Source organism: Myxocyprinus asiaticus, chromosome 1 (genome assembly GCF_019703515.2).
Source record: "Myxocyprinus asiaticus isolate MX2 ecotype Aquarium Trade chromosome 1, UBuf_Myxa_2, whole genome shotgun sequence".
Lineage (NCBI taxonomy): Eukaryota > Metazoa > Chordata > Actinopteri > Cypriniformes > Catostomidae > Myxocyprinus > Myxocyprinus asiaticus.
Window position 1 is genome coordinate 10120309 of NC_059344.1, and position 27574 is coordinate 10147882.

Consider the following 27574-nt stretch of genomic DNA (forward strand, 5'->3'; position numbering starts at 1 on the left):
TGATTAATAAACATCTACAATTCAAATATCTCAAACAGACTAAAGATAAATTAGGAAGAGTAATTATTGTTTTAGCTGAAATTCAAGGACAAAGGTTGATTTTGGCTTATATTAAAGCACCTAACGCTGATGATCAGGGCTTTTTTTTTTTTATAGATCTTGAAGGGATGTTGCAAACCGCTGGCACCCCTCATGATATAATATTGGGAGGAGACGTTAATCTTTTGATGGACTCTGTCCTTGATCATAGTGAAGCAAAAGTGTGCAAGCCCCTAGAGCAACACTCATGCTTCACAGGATGTGTAAAATTCTTGGTCTTACGGATATTTGGAGACTTTTGAACCTATCTGGTAGGGACTATAAATTTTTTCATCAGTCCATAAGATTTATTATAGAATAGATTTTTTTTTTTTATAACCAAATCCCTCATTTCATCTGTTGTTGATTGCTCAATTGGAAACATTTTAATCTCGGATCATGCCCTGGTGAGTTTAGAGGTGATGCCACATATAGAGAAAAAGAAATCATATAGTTGGCGCCTTAATGTATCCCTTCTGCAAAATCCTGATTTCCAACAAATGTTAAAGACTGAAATGAATATTTATTGATTGATTTTCACACCCACAGAGGATACTGGTTCTCAGTATCCTCTGTGAGCGTGGCTTGGGAGGCACTTAAGGCGGTTCTTAGGGGTCAGATCATACAGTATGCCTCATTCATCAAAAAATCCAAAGCACAAGAACTTATAGAATTGGAAGGAAATATTAAAAGTGCCAAGGCAGAGCTGAAGCGCCGTATGTCAGCTGATAGCCTCAGAGAATTGACCCGATTGAAATACAGATATAATACTATTTTGTCTCGGAAAGGAGTTTTGGTTATTCAAGGCAAGACAGTCATACTTTGAGTCAGGTGACAAAGCAGGGAAGCTTTTGGCTAGATATATATAAAGCAGAGAGAGTCTTTTTCTACCATTCCCTCAGTGAAATCTGCTGGTGGTGAAATTTTAACTTAAGCCATTGATATTAATAATGCTTTTAAAGAATTCTATAGTGATCTTTATAGTTCCACGTCTTCGTCTACTGATGAAGATATTAGAAACTTTGTGGAACCATTAGATCTTCATAAACTGATGACTGAGCAAAAAAACTCTCTTGATTCTGAGATAACCTTGGAGGAGCTTGACGAGGTAATTAAGTCCCTACCTACTGGCAAAGCTCCGGGGCCAGATGGTTTTGCCGCAGAATTTTTTTAGATCCTATGCTACAGAACTGGCTCCACTTTTGTTAGAAGTTTATATTGACTCATTAAAGAATGGAAAGCTTCCTCCAACCATGACACAAGCCTGGATCAGTCTGATTCTTAAAAAGGACAAAGATCCAAGCGAGTGTAAAAGTTACCGTCCAATTTCCCTGATCCAACTAGATGTAAAAATATTGTCAAAAATTTTGGCTAATTGATTAAGTTATGACATCACTTATACATATAGATCAGTTGGGGTTTATTCGGGGCCGCAGCTCTTCTGATAACATCAGGCGTCTCATCAATATCATGTGGTCAGTAGCGGATGATCAATCTCCGATCGCTGCCATCTCATTTGATGCCGAATAGGCGTTTGATATGGTAGAATGGGATTATGTTTTTAAGATTTTGGAAATGTACGAGTTCAGGAGTACTGGTTGGATTGGATTAAGTTACTTTATAGACACCCTGTAGCAGCGGTACAAACAAACCGGTTAATTTCGATGATTTTACTCTGAATAGGGGCACTCGGCAGGGTTGCCCTCTTTCCCCATTATTGTTCTGTCTTGCCCTGGAACCGTTAGCAGCTGCGATAAGAAAGGAGAATGATTTTCATGGGGTGATTGCGGGAGGTGTGCCGCATAAGCTTCTGCTTTACGCAGATGATATTTTATTATTTGTCTCTGAACCTACTAGATCTATGCCTTGCCTCCACAGAATTATTAATTCCTTTTCCAAGTTCTCTGGATACAAAGTCAATTGGGCTAAATCCGAAGCTTTGGCTCTGACAGCGTACTGCCCAGTAACGGCTTTTCAGCCGTGTGCCTTCCAGTGGCCCAAACAGGGCATTAAGTATTTGGGGATTTTATTCCCAGCAAATTTGTCTGATTTAGTTAGTGTTAATTTTGATCCTTTAATAAAAAGGTTTTCGAGCGATGTGAGCAGATGGGCTTCATTACATTTATCTATGATTGGGAAGGTTAATGTTATTAAAATGAATTGTATTCCAAAATTTAACTACCTGCTACAATCTCTCCCTGTAGATGTCCCCCTCTCTTATTTCAAGCAATTTGATAGCATAGTGAAGTCCTTCATTTGGAATGGTAAACATCTCAGATTGCATTTTAATAAGTTACATAGGCCGATAGACAAAGGAGGGCTAGGCCTATTACTATGCGTTCAGTCTCAGACATTTGGTTCATTGGTCACTTCCACCTGAGAGAGCCCCTCCCTGGTTTGTTATTGAACAGGCAGTTCTTGCCCCTATTTCGCCGTTACAAAGCATCTCTATCAAACTAATCAGAAAAGTTAAGTTACACCCCGTTATTTTGCATTTAGACTCAGTATGGACTAAAGTGTCCAGATTGTTTAAATTGGACACTTATTTAAATGCTGCCTCGAGCATATGGCAGAACCCAAGACTGTGTGTTGGCAAGTCTCCTTTCTGCTGGCCGGAGTGGATTGTGAGGGGGGTTGCTGACCTATATGAAAGTGGTGTGTTGAGATCGTTTGAAAACTTAGTCCAACATTTTGGGATCCCCAGACCTCAGTTATATAGGTATTTACAACTGCGCCACCTGCTTTGTACTATTTTTGGGGGTAGTACACAATCCCCTAAGGAGGCAGATGCTTTGGGAGAGGTGATTTCGGCTTTTGGAAAAGGTCATGAGGCTTCAGTGTATGGGGGACGGAGCCTTAACTTCTCTCAAGAGAGTATGGGAGAAAGATTTCAACTTGGCATTGGAGGATGGAGTGTGGGCTAAGATTCTTAAAAACGTTAAGTCTGCATCTAGTGATGCAAGGGTCCGTCTTATACAATTCTAAATTTTGCATAGATTTTATTGGACCCCCTCTAGACTGTATAGGCTTGGTCTTAAAGACACACCCACCTGCTGGAGATGCCAATCGGAGGATGGAGACATGGCCCATGTTTTTTGGTGGTATGTCGAGATCCAGAAATTCTGGTCGAAGGTTCCGAATTTTGTGTGCGACGTGGTGGGCACTCAGGTTTCGTTTTGCCCCAGACTTTGTGTTCTGGGCGATTGGGCGGTCATCGATGTGGGGGATGGCCATATAGAGAACTGGGTTCTGACATGTGTGATGATCGCCAGGCAGGTTATTTTGAGGGGTTGGAGGTCAGCTGGTGCTCCCCCATATCCGGAGTGGTGCACGGAGGTGGGGAGGGTGGCAGCTTATGAGGAGGTGTCATCGGGAAGACGGGGTGGCTTGGATAAGTTTGTTCGGAAATGGGGCAGGTATTTGGAGTTTTTGGAGGGCTCTCGGGTGGGGTGTGGAGAGAGTAGTGTATTATAGTTTGTATGATTATTATGTGTGTGTATGTATGTATGTGTGTATATTGACCACAGGGTTGTTTTTTGGGGGTGCGGGGTCGGGGAGGGGGGGTTGTAGGGTTTAAATGTTGATTTTTATATATATATATATATATGTTTACATTTTCATTGCAAACATTTTTAAATAAAATAAAATAGACACTGATCTCAATATGTACTTTAAAATATACAAATGTTCTACACAGAGGAGGAAGGATGGGCCAACCTTAGTGTTCCACCTCTGATCTTGACACCCAATCAGAACACTGAAACAGGAAGTTGCCAAATTGAAATCTCCTCCAGATGACCACACCTTTGTTCTGAGTTCCAGGAGCAAAAACAGAATAATAATCAACATTTTGAATCTCTGGCCTGAGTGATAGGAGATATAACAGAATACAAAACACTAGAGGTATGAATCTTCACTGACCTCACGATTCGATTTGATTCGATTCGATTATAAAAGGATTCTCGATGCATCTTGTCCTCCACTTTTTTTTTTTTTTTTTTTTGGTTTCTTCAACAAAAAAAACATTTTCATCAAGTGTGCGCATTCTCCTGACAAACAAGTGAACGGCAATAAGCAAAAGCCAATGAAATGGGGAGCGTGTAATAGTAGTGAAAGGCATCGTGAAAAAGAGAATTGGAGCCTGGGTAGCTCAGCGATTATTGACACTAACTACCACATCTGCAGTCGTGAGTTGGAATCCAGGGTGTGCTGAGTGACTCCAGCCATGTCTCCTAAACAACCAAATTGGCCTGGTTGCTAGGGAGGATAGAGTCACATGGGGTAACCTCCTCGTGGTCACGATTAGTGGTTTTCTCTCTCAATGGGGCGCATGGTAAGCTGTGCGTGGATCGCGGAGAGTAGCATGAGCCTCGACATGTTGAGAATCTCCGGTGTCGTGCACAGTGAGCAATGTGACAAGATGCGCAGATTGATGGTCTCCGAAGCGGAGGCAACTGTGACTTGTCCTCCGCCACCCGGTTGAGGTGAGCAACCGTGCCCCCACGAGGACATAAGTAGTGGGAATTGGGCATTCCAAATTGGGAGAAAAAGAGGGATAAAAAGAAAAAAGAAAATAAAATTAAAATTCAAACATCACCCACGCAACGTCTCACGATCCGCTGCCTCATCATTTTTTTCTGTTGTGTTTTCCCCATTCTGTCCAAAGCAGTGCAATAACAGGTGCAAGCTTGTCTTTCATGTTGTTTGTTGGCATGTTATCATGAATAGACTCTCCCGTTGCTATGTGCGTGGGTTTGTGAAAATTTCTGGATTGTAGTTTTATTTGGGCACAAAAGGGCTTTTGTTTGATTCACCTAATCTGTAAATAGTTGTTTGTGTATGCTTAATGCGTGTCTTTGTTTATATATCTGTCTCTGGCACGCACCACTTGATTCTGAGAATCAATTCAGAATCGTTTGAGAGAAACGCGATGCATCGCCGAAACAATTTTTCCCCCCACCCCTACAAAACACCTCGAGTCCCCGTCCAGAGGGTCGTTAACAGAATACACTTCTATAACACTTCTCCGTTCTGGTCTCACTCCATGAGAGAGAGAATAACAGATCACCCAACGTTCTTAGTCTCCATCCGAGAGACAGTAGAAGACTATTGCAATGGCAAGTTTGGAATCCTTATACCAGGGAGATAACCAATGACAAGGTTTAGCTCTGGCGAGCAAACCTTCCCTTCAAGTTTCTCTGGGTGTTCCAGATAAAGAAACTTTTGCTGACATAAGGGCTGTATATCTGCATGTTCCAGATTGCAAGTACCCTCTCGGTGCTTCCAGGAGATCAGCATTCCTTAGCTTCTTCGTGTCCAAGGCTGTTGAAACGGAATCCAGCTGCTCCTCCACTGTAATGTGGCCTTGAGCCCCAGTGGAATACATCGCTATTAACAAACTCATTGACTGTTCAAGGAGAATGTAAATCACTACTAAACCTCTTTCCAGAGACATTGGCATTAGTGTATACTACACTATGTAACACAATTTTTGTTCCTGTGTAATAAGTGTTATTTCCTAATTGCTTATGCCTCAGAAGAATAGAAAATGGTTATTATTCCCCAAAAACTTTGCTTTTGTGACCAGGACAGTGATATTTTGAAATGTATCTTTTTCCAATGAGAAAACGGGTGAATTTGTGTCTTTATATTCACAAAGTCAGAAAAAAAACAACATATGAATCCAAAATCCTTCTTTATCTGTGGTCTGACGAAGACACCGGCTTTGACCTTTGCCTCAGACAGCTTAGGGAAGAACAAATCTACAACAAACTCCACATCGCTACTGCAGCTTGTAGATAAATCAGTTTTCTTATCGCGATCTGCTCGCTAGTGAACTCGTTTGCTTGTTTTGCAAAGTTGTCAAGTACTACTACTCGTCCGTGATGGGCGAAGGGGAGACCAGCAAAACACACAACTGTTCAGTACAACAACAGGTCATAGTAGGCTCTTTTCCACTGCAGGAACTTTTCAGAGTTTCTGGAATTATTTTAGGTTCATGTTGTTTTTCCACCACATGAACTAGTTCCATGTGGAACTAAAAGCCTGAACCAAATCAGGAGCCTTTTTTGTACCTGTATTACTTTCCTTTTATGTCTAACTATTTTGGTGGAGTCAGAACAGCAAACATTTCTCATTGGTCAAGAAAAGTGTTTCATCCATCAAATAGCTGATACTGGTAATTTTTAAAAGACTTTAGCTTCACTAAAACCTTTGAGTTGTTGTTATTTTAGTTTTTTCCAAATCTGAATACATGGATAGAAACTGCTGTGCAGGATTTGCTGAGTATTTATAGAGAAGGAAAAAAGCAGCATGAGTTTGAAACGTTGATGGCCAGAACCACAGTCATCTCGTCAAGTTAGGCTTTGATGAACATGACATTAAACTATGGAAATTTAAAATAAAGAAAATTAAACAAGATAAGAGAATAAAGGATCATAACATCATTAATGTTCCTTGATTATTATGTATATAGTTTGTATGCTGTTTATTTTGTGTATAGTTCAATTGTTCCTTTGTTCAGTGCTTTAAATGTTTTAACTTTTTGTACTGCCACATTTGCACAGTTGTTTACACCTTTAATGCTTCACTGTTTGCATTATGCAGTAATAAAGATGTTTTTACTTCACCTCAAGTCTTTAAGTGAACATTTTTTTTGTACATAATGTGTACATACTGTCTATCGTATGTATCACAGCGTTGATTGATATATTTGCTAATTGAAGTCAGTGTTAGAGAACTCGTTTACAATAGTTTGAAGTTGCTTTGTGTTTTTGGTAGCACACATATGATCAAACAAAGGTATGAAAAAGCCAAAAACAAAATGCATTTACTACAAATAAAGGTAGTGTAAAATGTGTTTCATCTCTGCTCTTGCACTCCTGTTGTTTTCCATCTTCTCTCATAAATCGAGCGTATCTTGTCCATGTGAAGTTTTGCACAACAAAACAGGACGATAAAAAGAACATGAAATTTTTGTTTTGTTTTGAAGTGTCAGCCCAGCTGTTTGGTGTTCGCATTACATTCAGGCGTCGCCATTTAAGAACAGCATAACTTTTGTCAAATCTTTTTTTAAATAAAGTTCTTTCTTTCTGTCTTTCTGGTGGAAAAACAACATTGGGATTATATAGGAATGGGCGGGTAAAGTTCCGCCACAAAAATATTTTAAGGCACTAGTTCCACAATTGTGTGGAAAAACGCATAGGTGACTATATGTGTCAAGCTTCAAATAGGACACAAAACACCCCCATAAAGTAGTCCATGTGTCTTGTGCGTTATGTTGCAAGTCTTCTGTAACGAGCAATAGCGAGACAAACAGACCCAAGAGCAGAGGAACAGTTCAAAGGATTTATTTACAACATATAATAATATTCTCTGTGCATTGTGGAAGTCAAGAATAGAGTTGTGCAATCCTCCGTTGAAGCTTAGCTGACACGCAGCAAAATGGAAGGCAACCACACACCCGACACACAGGCAACCAACAGATAAACGAGACAGGACCAACTAGGCAGAGAGAGTGAGGTTAGTTATTTCACCAAACAACAATCTAGCAAGACATTCAGTCAACACTGAACTAAATGTAACATATAATCAAACAATCCAGCCAAGGACGACACACAAGGGGATCAATATAGGCATGAACAAACAAGGGGCAGGTGCTGCTCACAGTGAAAGTTGGCATGATCAGGGGTCCCATGGAAACAATCAGGGTTCCCATGAAAACGCTGATTCCGCATGCCAGTGGCGCCTGAAACACAGGATGGCAAAAACGTCAACACGTTTGGAACAAAGCAAACAGAGCATGAGTGTCCAGATCCCAACACAAAACAAAAACGGAACCAGACAGGAAGTCAGGATCCAGAGACCGTGCCCTGGACATGAAACACAAGACAGACATGGAATGATGAAGCCACGGTCGTCCCCCCCCCCCCAAAGAGAAGGGAAGGGAGGGAAACCAGGGAGGGAGTTTTGGTAAAGGGGCGTGTTCCGGAAGCCTGGGAGGAGGCCTCAGGGCTGAGGCAGGGTCTGGCAGCCTGGAAGGCAGCGTCAGGGCAGAGGGGACAGTGAACTGGCAGGGTTCGGGGGGAGTGGCTCAGGGGGCGGGAGCGTTGGATGGCTCAAGTGTAAGCGCTGGTCGCGGTTCGGGAACGGCCTCCATAGGTATGGATGCTGGCCGTGACGGGGATGACCTCCGTGGCCGTGAGCACCGACAGATGCAACTTGGGAGCGGCTTCCGTGGCCGTGAGCACCGACAGATGCTGGGGAACGGCCTCCGCGGCTGTGAGGGCAGGCAGTGTCAGGGGAGCAGACTTTGTGGCTGAGAGCACAGGCAGTGACTGGGGAACAACTTCCACGGCTGTGAGCACTGGCTGTGAAGACCGACATGGACTGGGGACCAGCCTCCGTGGCTGTGAAGACCGACATGGACTGGGGACCAGCCTCCGTGGCTGTGAAGACCGACATGGACTGGGGACCAGCCTCCGTGGCTGTGAAGACCGACATGGACTGGGGACCAGCCTCCGTGGCTGTGAAGACCGACATGGACTGGGGACCAGCCTCCGTGGCTGTGAAGACCGACATGGACTGGGGACCAGCCTCCGTGGCTGTGAAGACCGACATGGACTGGGGACCAGCCTCCGTGGCTGTGAAGACCGACATGGACTGGGGACCAGCCTCCGTGGCTGTGAAGACCGACATGGACTGGGGACCAGCCTCCGTGGCTGTGAAGACCGACATGGACTGGGGACCAGCCTCCGTGGCTGTGAAGACCGACATGGACTGGGGACCAGCCTCCGTGGCTGTGAAGACCGACATGGACTGGGGACCAGCCTCTGTGGCTGTGAAGACCGACATGGACTGGGGACCAGCCTCCGTGGCTGTGAGGACTGACATGGACAGGGGAACAGCCTCCGTGGTCGTGGGCACTGGCAGGGCAGGAAAACAGCTTCTGTGGCTGTGAGCACAGGGAGTGACAAGGGAACAGCCTCTGTGGCTGTGAGCACCGGCAGGGACAGGTCAACAATCTCCGTGGCTGTGGACACAGACGGTGATGGGAACGACCTCCGTGGTCAGGGGCACTGGCAGTGACAGAGAAACTACCTTCGTGGTCGTAAGCACAGACGGAAAGGGCAAACGACTTCCGTGTCCGTGGGTACGGACAGGGACAGGTCAACAGTCTCTGTGGCTGTGAGTACAGGAAGTGACAAGGGAAAAATCTCCATGGCTGTGAGCACCCACAAGAGATCCAGCCAAGGACATGACACATTAGGGGATTAATGTAGGCATGAACAAACAAGGGGCAGGTACCACTCGCAGATGAAAGTTGACATGATCAGCGTTCCCATGGATACAATCAGGGTTCCCATGGAAATGCTGATTCCGTGTGCCAGCGGCACCTGAAACACGAGGGCAAAAACTTGAACACGCATGGAACAAAACAAAAACAGAACATGGAGCATGAGTGTCTGGATCCCGACACAGACCAAAATGGAACCAGACAGGAAGTCAGGATCCAGACACCATGCCCTGGACACGAAACACAAAGAACATACATGAAACATGAGACAGATGGGACAATGATGCCATGGTCCTGTCAGCTAGAAACCCAACCTGACAAGGTGACAGGTCCGTGACATCTTCTGGATTCATACAATTGTTTTGTGAGGAAGAGAGAAAAAATTAAGTATTATTTTTTTATTTATGGAAAATCTTTCCACTGCAACTTTCAAATGCTATGGCATATTACTGCCAAATGTCAAAAACGTGCACATGTAATGCGAGAGCGTGAATCTATGCGCTCCCACGTTAATTTATTTAGCTCTTGCACAAAACTGGATGTGCACTCTCAAATATACGGGAAATCTCATAGAGTGAGTGTGCGCACATAAAATATGTCCTGTGCACCTGCAAATCTCTCTTTGCTCTGAGATTCGCTCTGGTCTCACTCATAGTGTGCGTGTGCGGGCTCAAAGCATGTCATGTTCACTCATGAATCTCTCAGAGCATTTGCTCTTGGAATGCTTTCTCTTGGCTCTTGGATTTGAAGTTGTCAAATGTTATCAACCAGTCAGAAATGGCTTCAGGAATGACCAATAAAAATGCTACCTCAGAAATGCATTTTTATTGGCTGAGTGAGAACCAAACCAGAACCTGGATTTCTGTCAGTGTGTAGATTGTAGACCCATCGAATCAACAATTTCAGGTATTTAATGTTATAAAATGCTCACGCATTACATGGATGAGCGTGTGCTCTCAACATTTGGCAGTAATGTAACTCCATAAATGCCATTCTCATATAAACTGCCATGCTCATTTGGCAAAAACTTATGGTGTTTGCCACCACATTTGACAATGCAAGCATGGCTGATTTGTGAGTGGATGGGAAGATTTTCAGAGTAAAACTACTTCAGTTTTGGTCTGTTCCTTGCACAAAGCTGTCGTATGTCTCATAATATTCCTTAAGGGAAAGGGTGCATTTTGGGGTCGGTAAAGGTTGGTTTTCCAACATGAATTTAACCACATCTGTTATTGGTTTGTCAATGGAGTGCAGTACAGATGTTCCTCAACATTCTTGGAAAGAACAACAGCTAGTCTTCCCCCACATCCCATTAGTGATGAGAGATGTGTTCCATGTACCTGGCTGATACAAACATAACACCCTCAAAACTCAAATTCCAAGATTGCAAGACTGGATGTAATACTGGTGGGCTTAACTCTGGAAATCACCACTGCCAGTCCAGGATTGCCTTATTCCACTTACGGATTCCAGATCTAGCAGCCTTTTGAGCTCACTGTGTATGGTTGTTTGCATAGGCTGTTGTGAATGGACAGTCAGGCTGAATGAAAGTTTAATGGCTCGCCTGTCTCTGTAGATTTGCTGGCTGGAGCATGGCATGGATTGAATATTAAAATGCAGCAAGGGAGGGCTGGCTTTTCCAGTCAGGGTCTCTTTGAGACAGTCAAGGGGGTAAAGATGAACTGTGAGAGATGGAGTTTCGTTTCATATTGACACTTGCATTATTACTTCCTTTCCCTGCTCCATGGGGTTATGTTAGATTACCTTTTTCAAATGAACTCTCGAACTGCATTGAAATAGGGGCATAGTTTTATCCAGCACCAGTCAATGTCGAGTCTTTCATTGTGCAAGAGCGAAAAGTCTCAATGGGGCAAATCTTGGAATGCCGAAAGCTAGGCAAGAATGAATCATCCAGTGAAAAAAAGGAAGCAAAATACATTTGGATTAAGTGTGCTGAGGTGGTACCATTTAAAATGAAAAAGATGAGGATGGGGAAGTCAGCCTGGACCTCAAATGGATTCCGCTCCCTTGCAGCTTACATAAAATCAAAATAGATGTTTTGTTGCTTTCAGTCCATGGCTATTAGCTTTGAGGCTGTCTTTCTAATCCTGGAAAACGGACCAAAAGGATTGGATTTGTTTTGTTTGCAGGGGCATATCTAAACTTTTTTTTTTTTTTTCTCAATAAAATGCTCTAATGAATAAGAATGTACCTCCCTTTAATACCATATGCTTCTGACTAACAATATCAAGCAGCAAATCATGGTTCATGGCTGTGATGTAAAATAAAGGCAGATGGCTATTTTTAGAAAAAGGTAAAAGCTCTTTGATATGTACCGCCCAATTTCCTGTTTCAACAGGAAGTGTCAACAAAGGAAAGAAAACTAGGTTCGGCAAGCCATTTAATTGGGTTTTTAACTTTTACTACCAAATCACACCAGATACACAACACAGCCAAAAGTTTCAGATGTAACATTCAGATGTAACAGATGGAGCATCCCTACATCCCTGAAGTAGGGATGCTCCAATTCGATACCTGGATTGGTATTAGCTCCTATACTGACTTTTTTTAGACAGATCAGGTATCGGTCCGAGGCCGATCCAGATTCGATACTGTGTGTTAGTCATGTTCATTTACTGTCAAGCTCCAAAAATGACATAAAAGAACCATAAAAACAACGTTAAAGTAGTTCATATGACTCGTGCATTTTATTCAAAGCCACTTGAAAGCATGCGATAGCTCTGTGAATTGCAAAAGGCTGTATTTAATAAGTAAACGCTCCACACCAGTGCTGCTCTGACACACAAACACGATGCATTTTCAGCCTTCATGTGTTGCGCAATATTTGAGCACTACTCATGAGCAACATCTCAAACGTAGATGCTCAATAGTTCGGTTCACTTATATGAATTTAGAATGGCACCGGGGGAGCATTTTACAAGAATTTGAATAAGAAGCTAATCAAACTGTTGTGAACTTGCCTACAAACAGATACAGGACTTCCTGGAGAGTTCAGAAGTTCAAAATAAAAGCCCGAGGTTTTTAAAGTTAAAGGTACACTATTGAAATATATTACTGTTGTATTTAAAATTCTAAAAGTCTATAATAATAGTAATAATAATAATAATAATTTATTATTATCATTATTATTTGTTTACTAATTATAATAATATTCAAGTTGAATGGGTTCCAAAAAATAACTGTTTGAATGAAAAGTAAACTAATATTTTTCAACTAAATTGAACAAAAAAGAGATCTGCATCCTTTAAAGTCCAGATACAAGTAAAAAAAAAAAAAAAAGAATTTTGAGAATTTTTTTATATATATATATATATATATATATATTATTTTCTACTGATTACTTATACTGGAATTACTGTTAATTTTGCTCCTACATTATACATTAATTTTGCTCCTACATTATACTAGTTAACAATAAAGTTTTACTTAAGCTATACATTTATGTTGAAATAATGTGTAGTTAGAGGTTTGTGTTTCTTTACATGTAAAAGATTACCCCCAATTAGTTCCACGCAATAATGTAAAGAGAATCTGATTTATAAATCTTTATTTGCTTGATGTTTGGATATCTGTCTCATTCTTCACAAACAGTAATTATTCCATCAGCTTGTGTCATGCGTTAATAAACATTATTAATGCTCACTCAGATTTGATTTCCTGTGCACCAGTGAGGAAAATAAGCAACAATTAAGCATGTTTGGGTTCAAAGTTAATCAGTATGCCTGTTTCACACATGGAGGCAAGGACTTTTCTATGATGCTCAGGATTGAGTTAGAACATGGGTTTTCAAAGTGTTAAACAGTAAGCCCCCCCCCCACAAAATGTACAAGACTGTGTTGTATATAGGCCTTTACAATAGACAAGTAAATAATAAATAAAATAGCCTATGCTAAATGTTAAAAAATAAATAAAAATCTTCCACTAAAAACAACAGTACATTCTGGCCACTTATTTGAAGTGTAATCGGGGATTGTCATCTAGTGTTATTATTAAAAATCATATTTCAGGCGTTGGAGCAATTCACCAATAATGATCTATAACCTTAAATTCAGTCTGACAGACTCATTCAGCAATACGTCATCCACTGGATGAGTGATAAATATTTGGCAATAAATATTTCTATTAATTTTATGAAATAGTATTTTGCATAATTTGTATTAAAAAAAAAATTGCCTACCTGTTTGCTATTATGACAATGGGATTACTGAATTTTTTCACCTGTATTTGTGATGAAATCACATCACATGAGCCAGTCTCCATCTCTGTTAATCAAACACAAACATTTGAAGACACGTCGACCCGATATCATGTTGAACGTCGTGATTTTGTTCCACATTTGCGGATTTTCTGCATCCTAAAACTTGTGCAGCGATGTTTTCCACTGTGGTGACTGAAAACGTGAGTCACAACAGATGTTCTTAGTTGACTTTGTCATTTGATTTGCTCACATTTCATCAGCGATCACCAGAACATCATTCTTATTCAATACGAATTTAACCATGTGTTATACTGCATTTCTTGTAATCGTTACCGGCCAAATGGCGAGTTGATTCCTCAAACTCCGGTTTGTTTCTTCCTCGATATAACACATTTACAGATGCAGAATATTTGGATGAATGAACAAAGGCAGAGCTATATGGCTTTATAATAAATTTGAGTGCACATGACCTGTTTTGATCGTACATGCACTCTCTGAAAGACAGCAGGGAGATTTCATAGAGCAGCATATCTGCGTGGGAGCGGAGAGATTTGTGCTCACACTTGGTGAATTTATCATAATTCTTTGCGCCTCCCCTCCTGCCCTGGCACTCCCTGGTTTGAAAACCATGGAGTTAGAATACCTTCACTAGCTGCAGTTGAGCTGGTGTGGATAATGTTGGATATTAACCTATGATCACCTTGATGGACCGCACTTATCTGACTAGTCACAATATGCTGAATAAGAGATTCCACCATAAAAATGTTCTTATGATATTAACACGAATAAGGACATATTTAAAAAATAAGCATTGTCAAACTTAACCTACACGTTGATGGTCCTGCATAGCCAGATTGACTTGAGGCATACAGTCCAATTTGCAGCTTATTCTGACCAAGAACCATCAACTTTAATGGGAAGTGACCAACAGTGACATTTAGGGCTGGATTTATCTGAAATAAATGATACCACCACGGACGGTGCAGAAAAACATCTATGGTCTCTGCATGAATGATTGAACTGAAACAGCATAAATTGGCAGAAGTGTGTGTAGATCTGTGATCCTAATTACTGCCTGTCCAAAAGTAATAAGTACTGATTATTTCACAGACAAAGCAAAGCGGACAATTCTGCTTGGTGAATATAAAGTTTGCTTGCAACAAAACCCTGAATATCTAGATTTGAAGCCACAAACTTTGACAAATCCAATGCCAATTGCTCCTCGCAAGCATTCAGAATGTCAACTTTTAAACACAGCTGCGTTTTCTTGGGACTATGGACTTTATGTAGATTATACCAGTTTGAGTTGTGAATTATTGAAGACATTCAGCCTAATCAGACTGCTTGATGATGCTTTGTTTTTCTTAGTCATTAATCATAATTAATCATAAATGTTACATTTGATTTTAATTTGATTAAAATATGAAGTGAAATATGAAATAAAATAAAATGTACAATCTCGCATACTATATTGCGCATATATGTGTGTGTGTGTAATATATATATATATATATATATATATGTATATGTATGTATATATATGTATATGTGTGTATATATATATGTGTGTGTGTGTGTGTGTGTGTGTGTGTGTGTGTGTGTGTGTATGTATGTATATGTGTGGGACTTTGGAAGGGGCATGTCTATGTGAAAGATTATGGGAAGCAATGATTTTGCAAAGTTATTAGGAAATACTTCTGTACTTTATTTCAATAATATTATTTTGTTATATATGACAGTTTACTAATGATTTTGCAGTTTGTTTTAAGCAAATTAATTAATAGTTTGTTAGATACCATGCATTAATCATACATGTTGTGTTTAAGTGATGCAGGTTTATTCACTTATGTTTATTCACTGGTACTGTAGAAAAGATTCTTTTGCTGTTGTTCATTGCATATTTGTTTGAGTTGGGCTTCTTCAGTATTTTGTTTTCCACTTGAATGCGTGACATGTCATAGTAAGGAATGCCCGACTTGGAGGTACGAGCTTCCCAGGTTCACTTGAAGGCAGCATTATATTCATTAAAATATAGCATTCATTAGAGTGGCAATGTGTTTTCGTGTATGATGCAACTGAAAAAATATCGGCCCTGAATCTAGGCATGATCGGCCTATTGCTGATCATGGATTTGAGTCTAAGATTGGCCTTTTTAGAGCAGCGGTTGATCAGTCGATGCAACCCTAATCAAAACCAAATATATAATATAATATTATACAATATATGATTTTTTTCTTTAAAATTTGATTAGTAATTTAGTGCCGTTGTATCAACAATTATCCATAATAGCACAAAAGGGTTCAGTTGGACCATCATAATGTACTTGTCTATGTAGTTTCATTTGAATTATTTTATAATATTGTTTCTGTGCACCTTTTATTTTTATATTTGTTACCACCACAGAGAACAAGGAAAGCTACTGGTATCAATTTACATGTAAATTTGGGTCAGTGAGTCTCTCAGGTATTTGTTTATTTTAGGTCTGCCCAATACAATCTGTTAACACATTGGCTGTTTCTCAATGTCTATTCTTATGTGTTCTTGCATTCCCATGTTCAACATTATCATCCACTGCCGAAGTTCATTTGCAATCTTCAAGAACGCAAGTTATAGTACATACTATATAAAATAATTCATACATTCATATTGAAATATATTGCATCATAGTGTCAGATGAGCAAAGCCTTGATTTGACAATACAAAATGTTATATATAGTTTAGTTATTTTTTCCCCATATTTAAATTAAGCCTACAGTCGACAGCAATCCATTTTGCAATCAGGTTTGACAATCTTTCTTGTTCTCTGAACACTTTCTTGCGATCTGTCTGTCCTATTTTTCATTGTCGGTCTTTGTACATATGTATCAGACGGACACTTGTGAAGCATCTCACTGGTTTTCAACATCATAAGTGTTGCATTTTTAGGATGCTGTGTCATGTTAAAAGATCTCAAGATCCCTACAATCTGTTGTGCTTAGTCCAGCTGTCAAGAACACATCTTGTGTGATCGGCTCTCATTCTGTGGCTGCGCTTCTTGTGAAGATTGAGAATCGCTGACGGCCCCTTGCTGATGCGGCTTGTAAAAACACTAAGTTATATCTAAGGCTATGTTCAGACTGTCAGTCCAAAAATGATTTTTTTTGTGTGTATACTTTCGGAATCCGATCTTCATGATTGACTGTCCGCACTGTGTATCGTAACTGATCAGATCCGATTTGTGTGTCCCGTGGCTATTTTAATTTTCTGGCATATCTGCATTGGTTGCAATAACAATGATGTTGCGTCGGTATGCAAAAAAAAAAAAAAAACAACATGGAGGGAAATGGAATAGACATTTTAGCTTATGGCATCGTCTAGCTGCGGCATTGTCTACTGCTATATGAAGCAGCGGCAAAGACGGAGGAGGCTGGCATGCGCTGCTTTATTTTCTGCTGACGTCTCCACTGGTCTCATAGTTCAAAACGGTGTGTGTGGTCCAGACAGACTAGAAGTGACTGGTGGACTTGTGTGGTAGCCACCTTTGATGAAACAATTTGGTGGTCGAACTCCAGAATGCACACGTATAACGTGTATTTACGTAGCGTGAAAAAGTGACATACGGCAAAAAGCCACTTGAGATCTGATCGGAACGGTCAGACTGAAACGGATTTTCAGAAATGTGATTTGAAAAGGATTTCAAACCACATATGAATGTAGCTTGAAATGGATTTGTAAAAACCCATAATTTTTTATTATTATTTGTATTTTATTTTTTGTGCCGTTCAGACTTGCTAAATGTGATTCCAGTCGGATATGCACAAAATCAGATTTAGACAAAGTCTGAATGTAGCCAGACTGTTTCTGGTTACATATACTTTTATGCTTAAATAGCTTAGATGGTAGGAAAATACCTACTATTATTATGGAATTTAGGTACAGTCAGGAAGCTTGATTAATTGTAAAAAAAGAAAATGTAAAAAAATTTAACACGTTATTTTTATATGATTAGTAACACTTAATTAACGTGTTAAATCGACAGCCCTAATAACAAAATATTAAATCAAGTTCTTGTACATGTTCTGTCCATTGTGTTGATTCACTATGTCAACAAGGCTTACTTCTCTAATACGACGTTCATGTATCTCCATGTGTTTCAGCATCGACAAGGTCTCAAAGGTGGCGTCCCCAGTACTGGTCATCCACGGCACAGAAGATGAAGTGATCGATTTCTCCCACGGCTTGGCCATTTACGAGAGATGTCCACGTGCTGTGGAGCCTCTGTGGGTGGAGGGTGCCGGGCACAACGACATCGAGCTGTACGCTCAATACCTTGAGAGACTCAAGCAGTTCATCACCTTTGAGTTGGCTACCTCCTGAAGGCACGGCACGGAACACCAGGACACGCACATCGTGTAGGGTTCCCCTTTACCCAGGCTGGAGGAACGCCATCTGGTACTTGCACTTGCTGGAGAAAAACTGGACTCCTCTGAAGTCTCTCTCTTTAGATTTATGAGTGAGGCCTTTTCATCCCTAAAGGGGAAATGCATTATAATAATTTTCATTCACTTCTTTTCTTTTGTACTTGATGAAGAATCACTGACATTTTGCACCACATTCAGTTCATGCTAAATGTTTTGTTTGATGATTTGAAATGTTTTTTTCTTCCCTTTTGTTGATGCATTTATTTTAAGTACTCCTCAAGGGTTAATTAAACTGATGCACTTTTCTTGTGCAGATAATTTCAGGTTATGTTTTATGTATCGGGGTGAGGGGGGGTGGGGGGTTACGACATTGCATTCCATTTTATTATGTTGAAAGTAGATTAGTAAAAGACTGATTTTGTGTGTGTGTGTGTGTGTGTTTAGGTGCATTCATGCACATGTTTGTCTGGTGGAAGGCCACTGCCCAGGGGGCGCTCTTTGGTAAAATAAAACGTAGCTTGGTCTAATTAACACTGGAAGATCTGTTGAAGTGACTTGACCCATAAATATTGAAGATCTACTATGTACTGTCAATTGCTTCAAATACATTGTGATGGGGAATGGGGTGGGTTGGTGTCTTTTTGCCTTTTGATTACAGAAACAAGGTGCTTTGTAGTAATACATCAATCAGGGCATTGTTTCAGTGTGAACACTACATCATTCTAAATGTTGAATTCAAAAGTGTGTTGTGCTTTCTCTGTTGCTTTTAGCATTGACATTACAATAAGCCTTATGTTCTCCGACATTTCGGTCCAACGTTTCTGTGAATTATTTCTCACAAATGGGATTTGAAAGATTTTCTCTGGGCTCCTGCTCGCTGCTACTCCTCATGGGAAAATCACTGTGAAAATGTAACCTTCACTAGATACAATGACACCTCACTAATTAGAAGTTTATCCCCCATTCCAGGCACCAGACTAATCCCTGGAAAACGAATAATTCAGTGTTTGTGGATGTCTTTCAAAAAAGGTGAGTGAGTGACTGTATGTAGTCATTTCATGATAGCACTACACAACTTGAAAACATTTCCTAAGCCTGTGTGTGCTAATGAAGGAAATCGATTGCTACCAAACCAATGCAGGCATTAGATTGTATGTTTTAAATGCATAGCAGACTTTGTTGTTTGTTAACTTGTTTTGGTGTATGGTTGTGCAATGGCGGTTCATGTATGTTGTAATGGAATGTTGTTGTTCCTCCTCGTTTGGAGATAAAAATGCTCCACTTGACCTCAGTGGACTTGATCGGAGATGCTTTTTATGGAATGACTTAACTTGACCCCATCTGAGCCTGTCATTGCTTTTGATACTGACGTTTTTACGATGTTTTTGAGTAATTATTAATATTTACACCTCTTTTAATGCTGGTTTGTAAGATAATCTTACTGTACACCTTATCTCTCTATATATGTAAAATATGAAGTAAATGGTATTTAGCTTTTGATTTTTTTTTTTTTTTTTTTTTATTATTGACACTGGAATCACAGTATGCAAATATAATGCAGAGTAAAACCTAGTTGGTACAGACACTTTTGCGTGTAGTTCTTTTTTTGACTATATCTTTAAAGCCTTAAATGTGCCGTGAGACTGATTATTGTTCTTTCTGTTGGTCGTTGCTTCAAAGCAACACTGTGGATATTGTACTGCTTAAAAGGAATAAAGGATGCATGGAAACTCAATCAAGTTTTCCTGTCGTGATGTTGGTATATGAAATGTTTTGATTCCTCATGTTGCTGCTTTTTCTTTGTTTGTGAGCCTTTTGATTCTAGTTATGAAGTGCAGTCTTGTGTGTAGAATGTTTTTATTTTTAATTGAATTAAATGAACTTTTGGTAAGATTATAAATGTATGTGTTCCTACAAAGTTTGTGGTTCTTACCTACTTTTTATCTGGAATAGTCAACACTGAGACTCACAGACAAAAATTATGAGAATGTTAATCTTTAAAAACCTCAAATATCTTCATTTTAACAGTAGTTAGGCAGTGCAATGGCAAATCTTAATTTTGATTTCTGTTCGGTATAGCATTAAAAAACTGTTATTGTGCAGTATTTCTGTAGTGTATATAGTATTCACAGTAGGCACAGTTTTCTGTATGCACAGAATACCTGTATGACATACTACTACATGTGCTCAAATGTGCAGTACGCTGTATTTGTGTCCCACAATGGAATACTTTTGACTTGATCTTCCATTTCCAGTGTGACGAATGAACCATAAGTAACAGCCAACATTTTTAACATCTTTTTCTTAACACAGGGTTCCCACGCGTCCAGGAAAACCTGGAATTTTGAAAACTCAATGCAATTTTCCAGTCATGGAAATGTAATGGAAAATGAGAAAAATACCTAAATATCCTGGAAAATTAAAACTGTTTGATTGTGTCACTGACAAGGTTTTGTTTTATATATATAAAATATTGATATAATAATTTAATTAAATACATAATCTGCGTTTGTGTTGTGTGCTTCAAAATGAATGTGTGAAGCGGCCGCTCGTACACTGAAAACACCATTATGAGCATCACGCTTGCTCTCTGTCTGTGTGTGTGTGTAGTATATGAGGGTTGGGAGGGTTACTTTTGAAATGTATTCCACTACAGATTACAGAATACATGCTGTAAAATGTAATTTGTAACGTATTCCGTTAGATTACTCAAGGTCAGTAATGTATTCTAAATACTTTGGATTACTACTTCAGCACTGGTAGATTTTTTTCACTTGTTTTGAGTATAAAAACTCTGCCAGTATAGTAAGACAAAATACACATGTTAAAAATATATTCTCTGAAAAACCTAAATATCTTATGCAGTGTTGTTTCTAAAGCAAGATCAATCAAATTTATCTTGTTTTAAGGATTTTTTGATATTTGTTTACAGGAAAACAATACAAAAATTATCAACAAGAATACGAATTTTGCCCTAATATCAAAGGTCATACTAGGGAAAAAAGAAATTATGATCCAACGTACCTATGGTCGTGCCTGGTAACGTGCATGTAAAATGGCTAGAAATAGCATTTTAGCTTTGCGTAAAGCTGACAATTTACACAATGTTTATTTCTATTTCTTCTGCTCCAAACTTACTTCAAACTTACTTCTCTGTCTGCTCGTATGAATGTAACACAACATAAGAAAGTGTTTCACCGCTGTTCAAATGCACTTTGGATCACATCATTTATATGTATAAATGTTTTCCATCTGAAAGCACTGAATATTAAATGAAACAAATGACAATAAAATGCAAAGTAATCTCTTCAGTAATCAAAATACTTTTTGAATGTAACTGTATTCTAATTACCAATGATTTAAATAGTAACTGTAGTGGAATACAGTTACTTATAGGTTGTATTTTAAATATGTAATCCCGTTACATGTATTCCATTACTCCCCAAACCTGACTATATGACAGTGAGCAGAGCTCTCTGAAGTGTGCAGCACATACAGACTATATATTTATTTTAATGGGGTTTAATAATCACACTAGGATGAGTAGCAAACTGCTTATCCAGAGGTGAGAAACTTCCATCAAAAACACAGAAATGCCAAAATAAAAACTCAATTTAAATGGATGCCTGAAATGGGGAAAAAGATCATGCTTAATGTAATTAATAATAATAATAATAATGTATTAAAGCAATATCTCACACCTGTGATGTTCTGTTGGGCAGCACTTCATTTGACACAAATATCTCAAGTGTTGTATCGGATTGTGCTCTGAGGATAGAAAAGCACTTTTGATAAATTGCATTTGATAAAAATAATGCAATGTTATGTTGAAAAATTCAATTAATCAAAATAATTATATTTTCTTTTGATTTAAGTTTTAACAAATTAATTTTATTAGACACCGTTTTGATGATGAAATTTTATTAAACTGCCGAATATGGAATTTTGAAAAAATGTCCCTCCAAAAAGCATGATTTTAATGACCATTTGTGTATTTTTACACCATGTTGGACATCAGATGTTCCAGAAATGCCCTGGAAAATTGTGCCTTGAAAAGAGTGGGAACCCTGTTAACTAATTATTTGACTGGGCTAACAAAAGTTAAGACATTTACAAACAAAGAAGATGATAATTGCACTCCACTCACTAAATTATGTCTTGTGACAATGTAGCATACTACTGTTTGAATGATTTATCATGGAATAATGTTTTTTGTTTTTTCCCACAAGATTTCGCTTGTGCCTCCAACAAACATCTGACATCCCCGTCCTGGCCCAATGAAGAGACAACCATTTGTCCATCCTTATGATCAAAATGCCAAGGATTGCATCTTAGTACTGGCCCTGTTTCACTTCATATTTTTTATCTCTACTGATTCCCTTTTCTCAGTTGTTCCATGTTTCCTTTTTTCCATCCTTCTCTTGAACTATCTCTCTTCCTCGCTCTGTGAATTGCCTTTTCACAGTGAGGACAGTTGTGAAGTCCTGAAAGTGTCTGCAGAATGCATCCTCTCTTCACGTGCTGAAATACAACAGGCAGATGTAGAGTTAGTGAGTTAATATATTCTAATTTTAGGTTGAAATATTCAAATTTGTTGAAGACTGTATTGTGGTGTCATTCTTTGGTGGACCTAGATCCAGGGGGGTGGGGGGCCTCCAAGTTGGATTTCGCTTAGGGCACCCATATGCTCAGAAATGGCCCTGCATTTACATCTGAATGGTCTGTTTACATGTAAAGATTCTGTGAAGGAGCATTCACACATACAGTGTATTAATAGCTGGAGGTCGCCAATTCACTGTTGGACACTAGTAGGCATTCCTACTTGACTGCGGTATTCAACTGTATCAGCCGGTATGTCACTGACTGCACTTATTTCACACAATGAATGTGCAATTGCATAAAGTTGAGCTAGACTCAACTCTTGCTGACACTCAACAGAATCTCACAGGGGACAGATCACATGATCTCCACTCTATTCACTCCTATTGACAGTTGCTGCATTGGGGCAATGCTCATTTTCATAAGGTTAAACTCCTCAACTTTGTCGAGTTGCTGAACACGGCCACATCCCGTCACCAATGGTCGCTGTCGCTCATGTTGCTAGAAACTGCCAACTCTCATTGAAAATGGATGACTTTTGTTGTTGGTGTAGAAAGTTTAACTAAACTGTGCCCAAGACAAAATATGACCAAAACAGCAATTGCGAGTGGGGTGGCCAGGCTTCGGTCCATTGTGGCCACCCCATAGCTCCACCCCTATTCCAGTCATTTTGTCGCTGCAAATCGAGTCACCCCTTTTATTATGTGGGGTTCGGGTGTATGATTGTTTTGAGGTGCTACTACCAGATCTTGGATAATTGTATGTCTCACAGGGATTGTTGGGGGCGAACACTCTAAATGAACTGTATTGTCTTGGTGTCTGATTAGATTTGTTTAGTTTAGAGCTTCCTGGAGACCGATGACTTTAACAGTCTCCTCTGTGACATAAATGTAACCAGTAGTGATCACTTCTAAACTGCATAGGAAGCCTAGCTTCACCTGAAATGTCATCAAAAGGTAGTCTTTCGGAACACATCAAGTTTCAGCAACTTTTATCATAAGAATCATAATCTCTTGGGATTTTTTTCTTCTTTTTTTTTTTTTCCCCGATTTGTAAATTATTGTCAAAATGCAGTTCTGAGCTCGGTCAATTATTTTCGTTAAGTACTTTGTATATTGGTAGTTGAGGAGAAACTTTTAGGATGAACACTACAGGCATCAAAGTAAAGAAAATTCCACATTTTGTCACTGATAAATTACATCTGTTCTTCCTCACTCTTGAAAAGCACCAGCCGCAACAAGAGTAAAACAAGGACTACAAAGAACATGAAGCAGAACATTTTAAGATTAACAATGGGTGGTGCAGTCCAAGGTCAGATCTTCTGTTATCCGCTGTCCTAAATTCCTGGGAGGAATCCAGAAGTTCCCACACTTCACTATATGGAATTTCAACCCAGATACCCAGACAGAGCCATCTCAGTCTGCCCTGGATAATCCACACAGGAAGTTTACCTTTCCTGAGAACATACAGTGTCTTCCGTCTTGGAGAACTGACAGATTCATTGTGAATGGAAACCAGGGTTACACTGGCTTCTCTGTGTTTGCCAAACTTCTTATTAGGAAATTGAAGCATGTTAACCTTTAATATTGAAATGATTTGACTTAAGACAGATATTAATTCTGTTCAAGATTTTACTCCTCGCTAGTACAACTGCTTGATTTAAAAGGGTCATATCTTATATTTTCTTTTTATTTATTCTTTTTATGTAGTCCTTTTTGTTATTATGTTAAGTATGTAGTGTAAAAACAAAACAAATGCTATCAAACGTCCAGTATACTGGACATCACATTTTCACTCAAAATTGACAAAAATGAATGTCTGCCATGTCTTTTACATTTTAAAACTGATGAGAATTAATGAGAAAAAAAAAAATCATTTACACAGTTGTACACTGCTGATTTTCTGTTGTTTATTTTCTTCAGAGTTGTTTCCCACGCACCTGCTGATAATTATCAGGTGTGCGGTGGTTATTCTTTATTCTTCTAACAGTACCATTCTATAATGATAAATGTACAAAAATATTTCAGGTAAAATTATAGGATAAAAAAAACAACAAAAAAAAACATACTTTTCTTATGGTGTCAGAGGTTGAAGAAGCATCACATGCTGCCATTTCTGGTTTTATTTTTAAAAAATCACCACAAATGACCAATCAGTATGTTTTATGAGTTGAGTAAAAAAAAAAACACAGAAAACTTGATGTCTAGAATAAGGAGGTTAAACCACTTTTCTCAGTAGCTGGGAGATTTGGCAAAATGATTTCACCTTACACTTGAATGCAAAGAAGGACAAGGTCTTTACCAGTCTCAGCTATGCAAGACAGTGTCAGCATCTCTGCTGGGATAATCTCTTTCCAGGAAAAACAATGTGCCTTCCAATTTTCATCACTGTTTAATGAACCCTGGGGGTTGCATTTTGAGTCTTCAGAGAATGTTTGCTTATTCAAATAGGAATGCAGTTGTGTTGATCTCACTATGTTTACAGAATAACAAATAACTATTTTCAGCCACGTGCACATGGGTGAATTTCAGTAAACCTGTCAAGAATGTGCCCTGTCATATTTCACCCCAAAATTAAACAAATTTTGCTTAAAGCCAGAGATGATTCACCCAAAAATTATAATTCTTTCATCAGTTACTCACCATCATGCCATCTCAAACTCGGAACACACACACACACACACACACACACACACATAGATATTTTGAAGGATGTATGACATGTTTTTGTCCATACAATGTAAGTCAATGGGGTCCAAAACGTTAAAATTCCAAAGAAATACATAAAGGCAGCATAAAAGAAATCCATACGACTTGAGTGGTTTATCAATGTCTTCTAAAGTGATACAATCGCAAGATGTAAGAAACAGACCAAAATCCTCCAGCCCGAGCCTGACTTTAAAACAGACAGCCCGACTGGAACACAGTGCAGGCTTTAAGAATGATTCTTTGACGCTAGACAGTCGACAGGTACTCAATCCTGGTATCATTATACATCAATAGACTAACTATCCATATACTAACTGCACCCAAGAATTTCACATACTATTGCACTTGTGTATATGGTTGTGTGACAATAAAAGTGATTTGATTTGATTTTGATCCCTTCAAAGCTTATTTTAATAAAATAAATAAAAAATTAAATACATTAAAAAAAAAAAAAAACTCAAAAGTATGTCTGTATGCATGATAACATTTGGGGAAAATTTACTAATATTTTATAGTACTGTACGTATTTACTAAATGTATATATAATATGTATATATACAGTTGCAATCAAAATTATTCAACCCCCCGATCAGTAATACGTTCTGGTGATGTGAATTAAAACACATCAAAAACCTCAGTAAACAGTCAAAGTAAGTTTTTAATACACATTTGAGTGATTTTGAGAACAAAGAGTTCAGTTTACTCAAATTTTAAAATAAAAAATAACTAATTCTCTCCACAAATGTCATGTCAAAAATATTCAACCCCCTGAAGTCAATCATTTGTGGAGCATCCTTTACCCTTAATAATATCAAATAAATGTTTCAGGTAAGTGTTCTCAATAATTTTGATTGCAACTCTCCCACATAGCAGACGGACTTGGCCCGAGTGTGGCCTCAAGCTGGCACTGATGGCCTCATGTCGGCAACGGCTAAAGATGGGCCGTGTCTGGCAATGGCGGCTCTGCATACGTGACGGCAAACAACATGAGAACCGATTGTTGGTGGGAGGTGTGTGGCCCAGATCAGGCTTAAGAATCATTAGCCACATTTGAAAAGTTACATTGATTTTAGATATTTTGGATCCCTAGAGTTTATTCTTCTTCTTAGAAATAATTTTAATAAATGTTAGAATAATTGATAATCAAAAAAATCAAGATATTGTTTAATGTTAATAAGTCTTTCGTAAGTCACCTGCATGACCCATGTTTTTTTTCCATCACATTTGTTAAGTATTTAAAATGTTTGATATTTATTAAAAATAGGTCGAGGTTGGTCAAGATTACATTCAAAGAACAAATTTAAATTCAGCAGTAATATCTGACTACAAAGTTATCATAAATTGTGCTTCTTTGTTTCAGATAAAAAAAATAAAAATAAAATCTGACTGGTTCAGCTAAAGCGCATGCGCGTACACGAGTTGACTGACAGGCGATGTCTGAATCTAAAATATGATTGGATCTCTTACCTTTAAGGCGGGACTTTCTTTTCTACATAGAGACTGTTGGCAGTTGGGTGTTTAAATTTAAACTACTGTTCCCGCCGAATGTGAATCAAAACCACACGTGTGTGTCTGTGTGGTGTGCCTCTTTTTTCTTCCATGAGTGCTGCGAGACAAGCGATGTACAGGTGCATCTCAATAAATTAGAATGTCGTGGAAAAGTTCATTTATTTCAGTAATTCAACTCAAATTGTGAAACTCGTGTATTAAATAAATTCAATGCACACAGACTGAAGTAGTTTAAGTCTTTGGTTCTTTTAATTGTGATGATTTTGGCTCACATTTAACAAAAACCCACCAATTCACTATCTCAAAAAATTAGAATACATCATAAGACCAATAAAAAAAACATTTTTAGTGAATTGTTGGCCTTCTGGAAAGTATGTTCATTTACTGTATATGTACTCAATACTTGGTAGGGGCTCCTTTTGCTTTAATTACTGCCTCAATTCGGCGTGGCATGGAGGTGATCAGTTTGTGTCACTGCTGAGGTGGTATGGAAGCCCAGGTTTCTTTGACAGTGGCCTTCAGCTCATCTGCATTTTTTGGTCTCTTGTTTCTCATTTTCCTCTTGACAATACCCCATAGATTCTCTATGGGATCAGGTCTGGTGAGTTTGCTGGCCAGTCAAGCACACCAACACCATGGTCATTTAACCAACTTTTGGTGCTTTTGGCAGTATGGGCAGGTGCCAAATCCTGCTGGAAAATGAAATCAGCATCTTTAAAAAGCTGGTCAGCAGAAGGAAGCCTGAAGTGCTCCAAAATTTCTTGGT

General features: G+C 38.9%; 1 protein-coding gene across 1 annotated transcript in view; it reads left to right on the plus strand.

The window, feature by feature from the left end:
- The window catches only part of abhd17c (abhydrolase domain containing 17C, depalmitoylase), an 80414-nt gene extending 60693 nt beyond the window's left edge, over positions 1-19721 (plus strand). The window contains exon 3 of the mRNA XM_051664917.1: positions 17729-19721. Within this exon, the coding sequence (XP_051520877.1) occupies positions 17729-17948 (220 nt within the window). The 3' untranslated portion in view covers positions 17949-19721. The remainder of the gene's footprint in view (positions 1-17728) is intronic.
- Positions 19722-27574: the final 7853 nt, after the last annotated feature.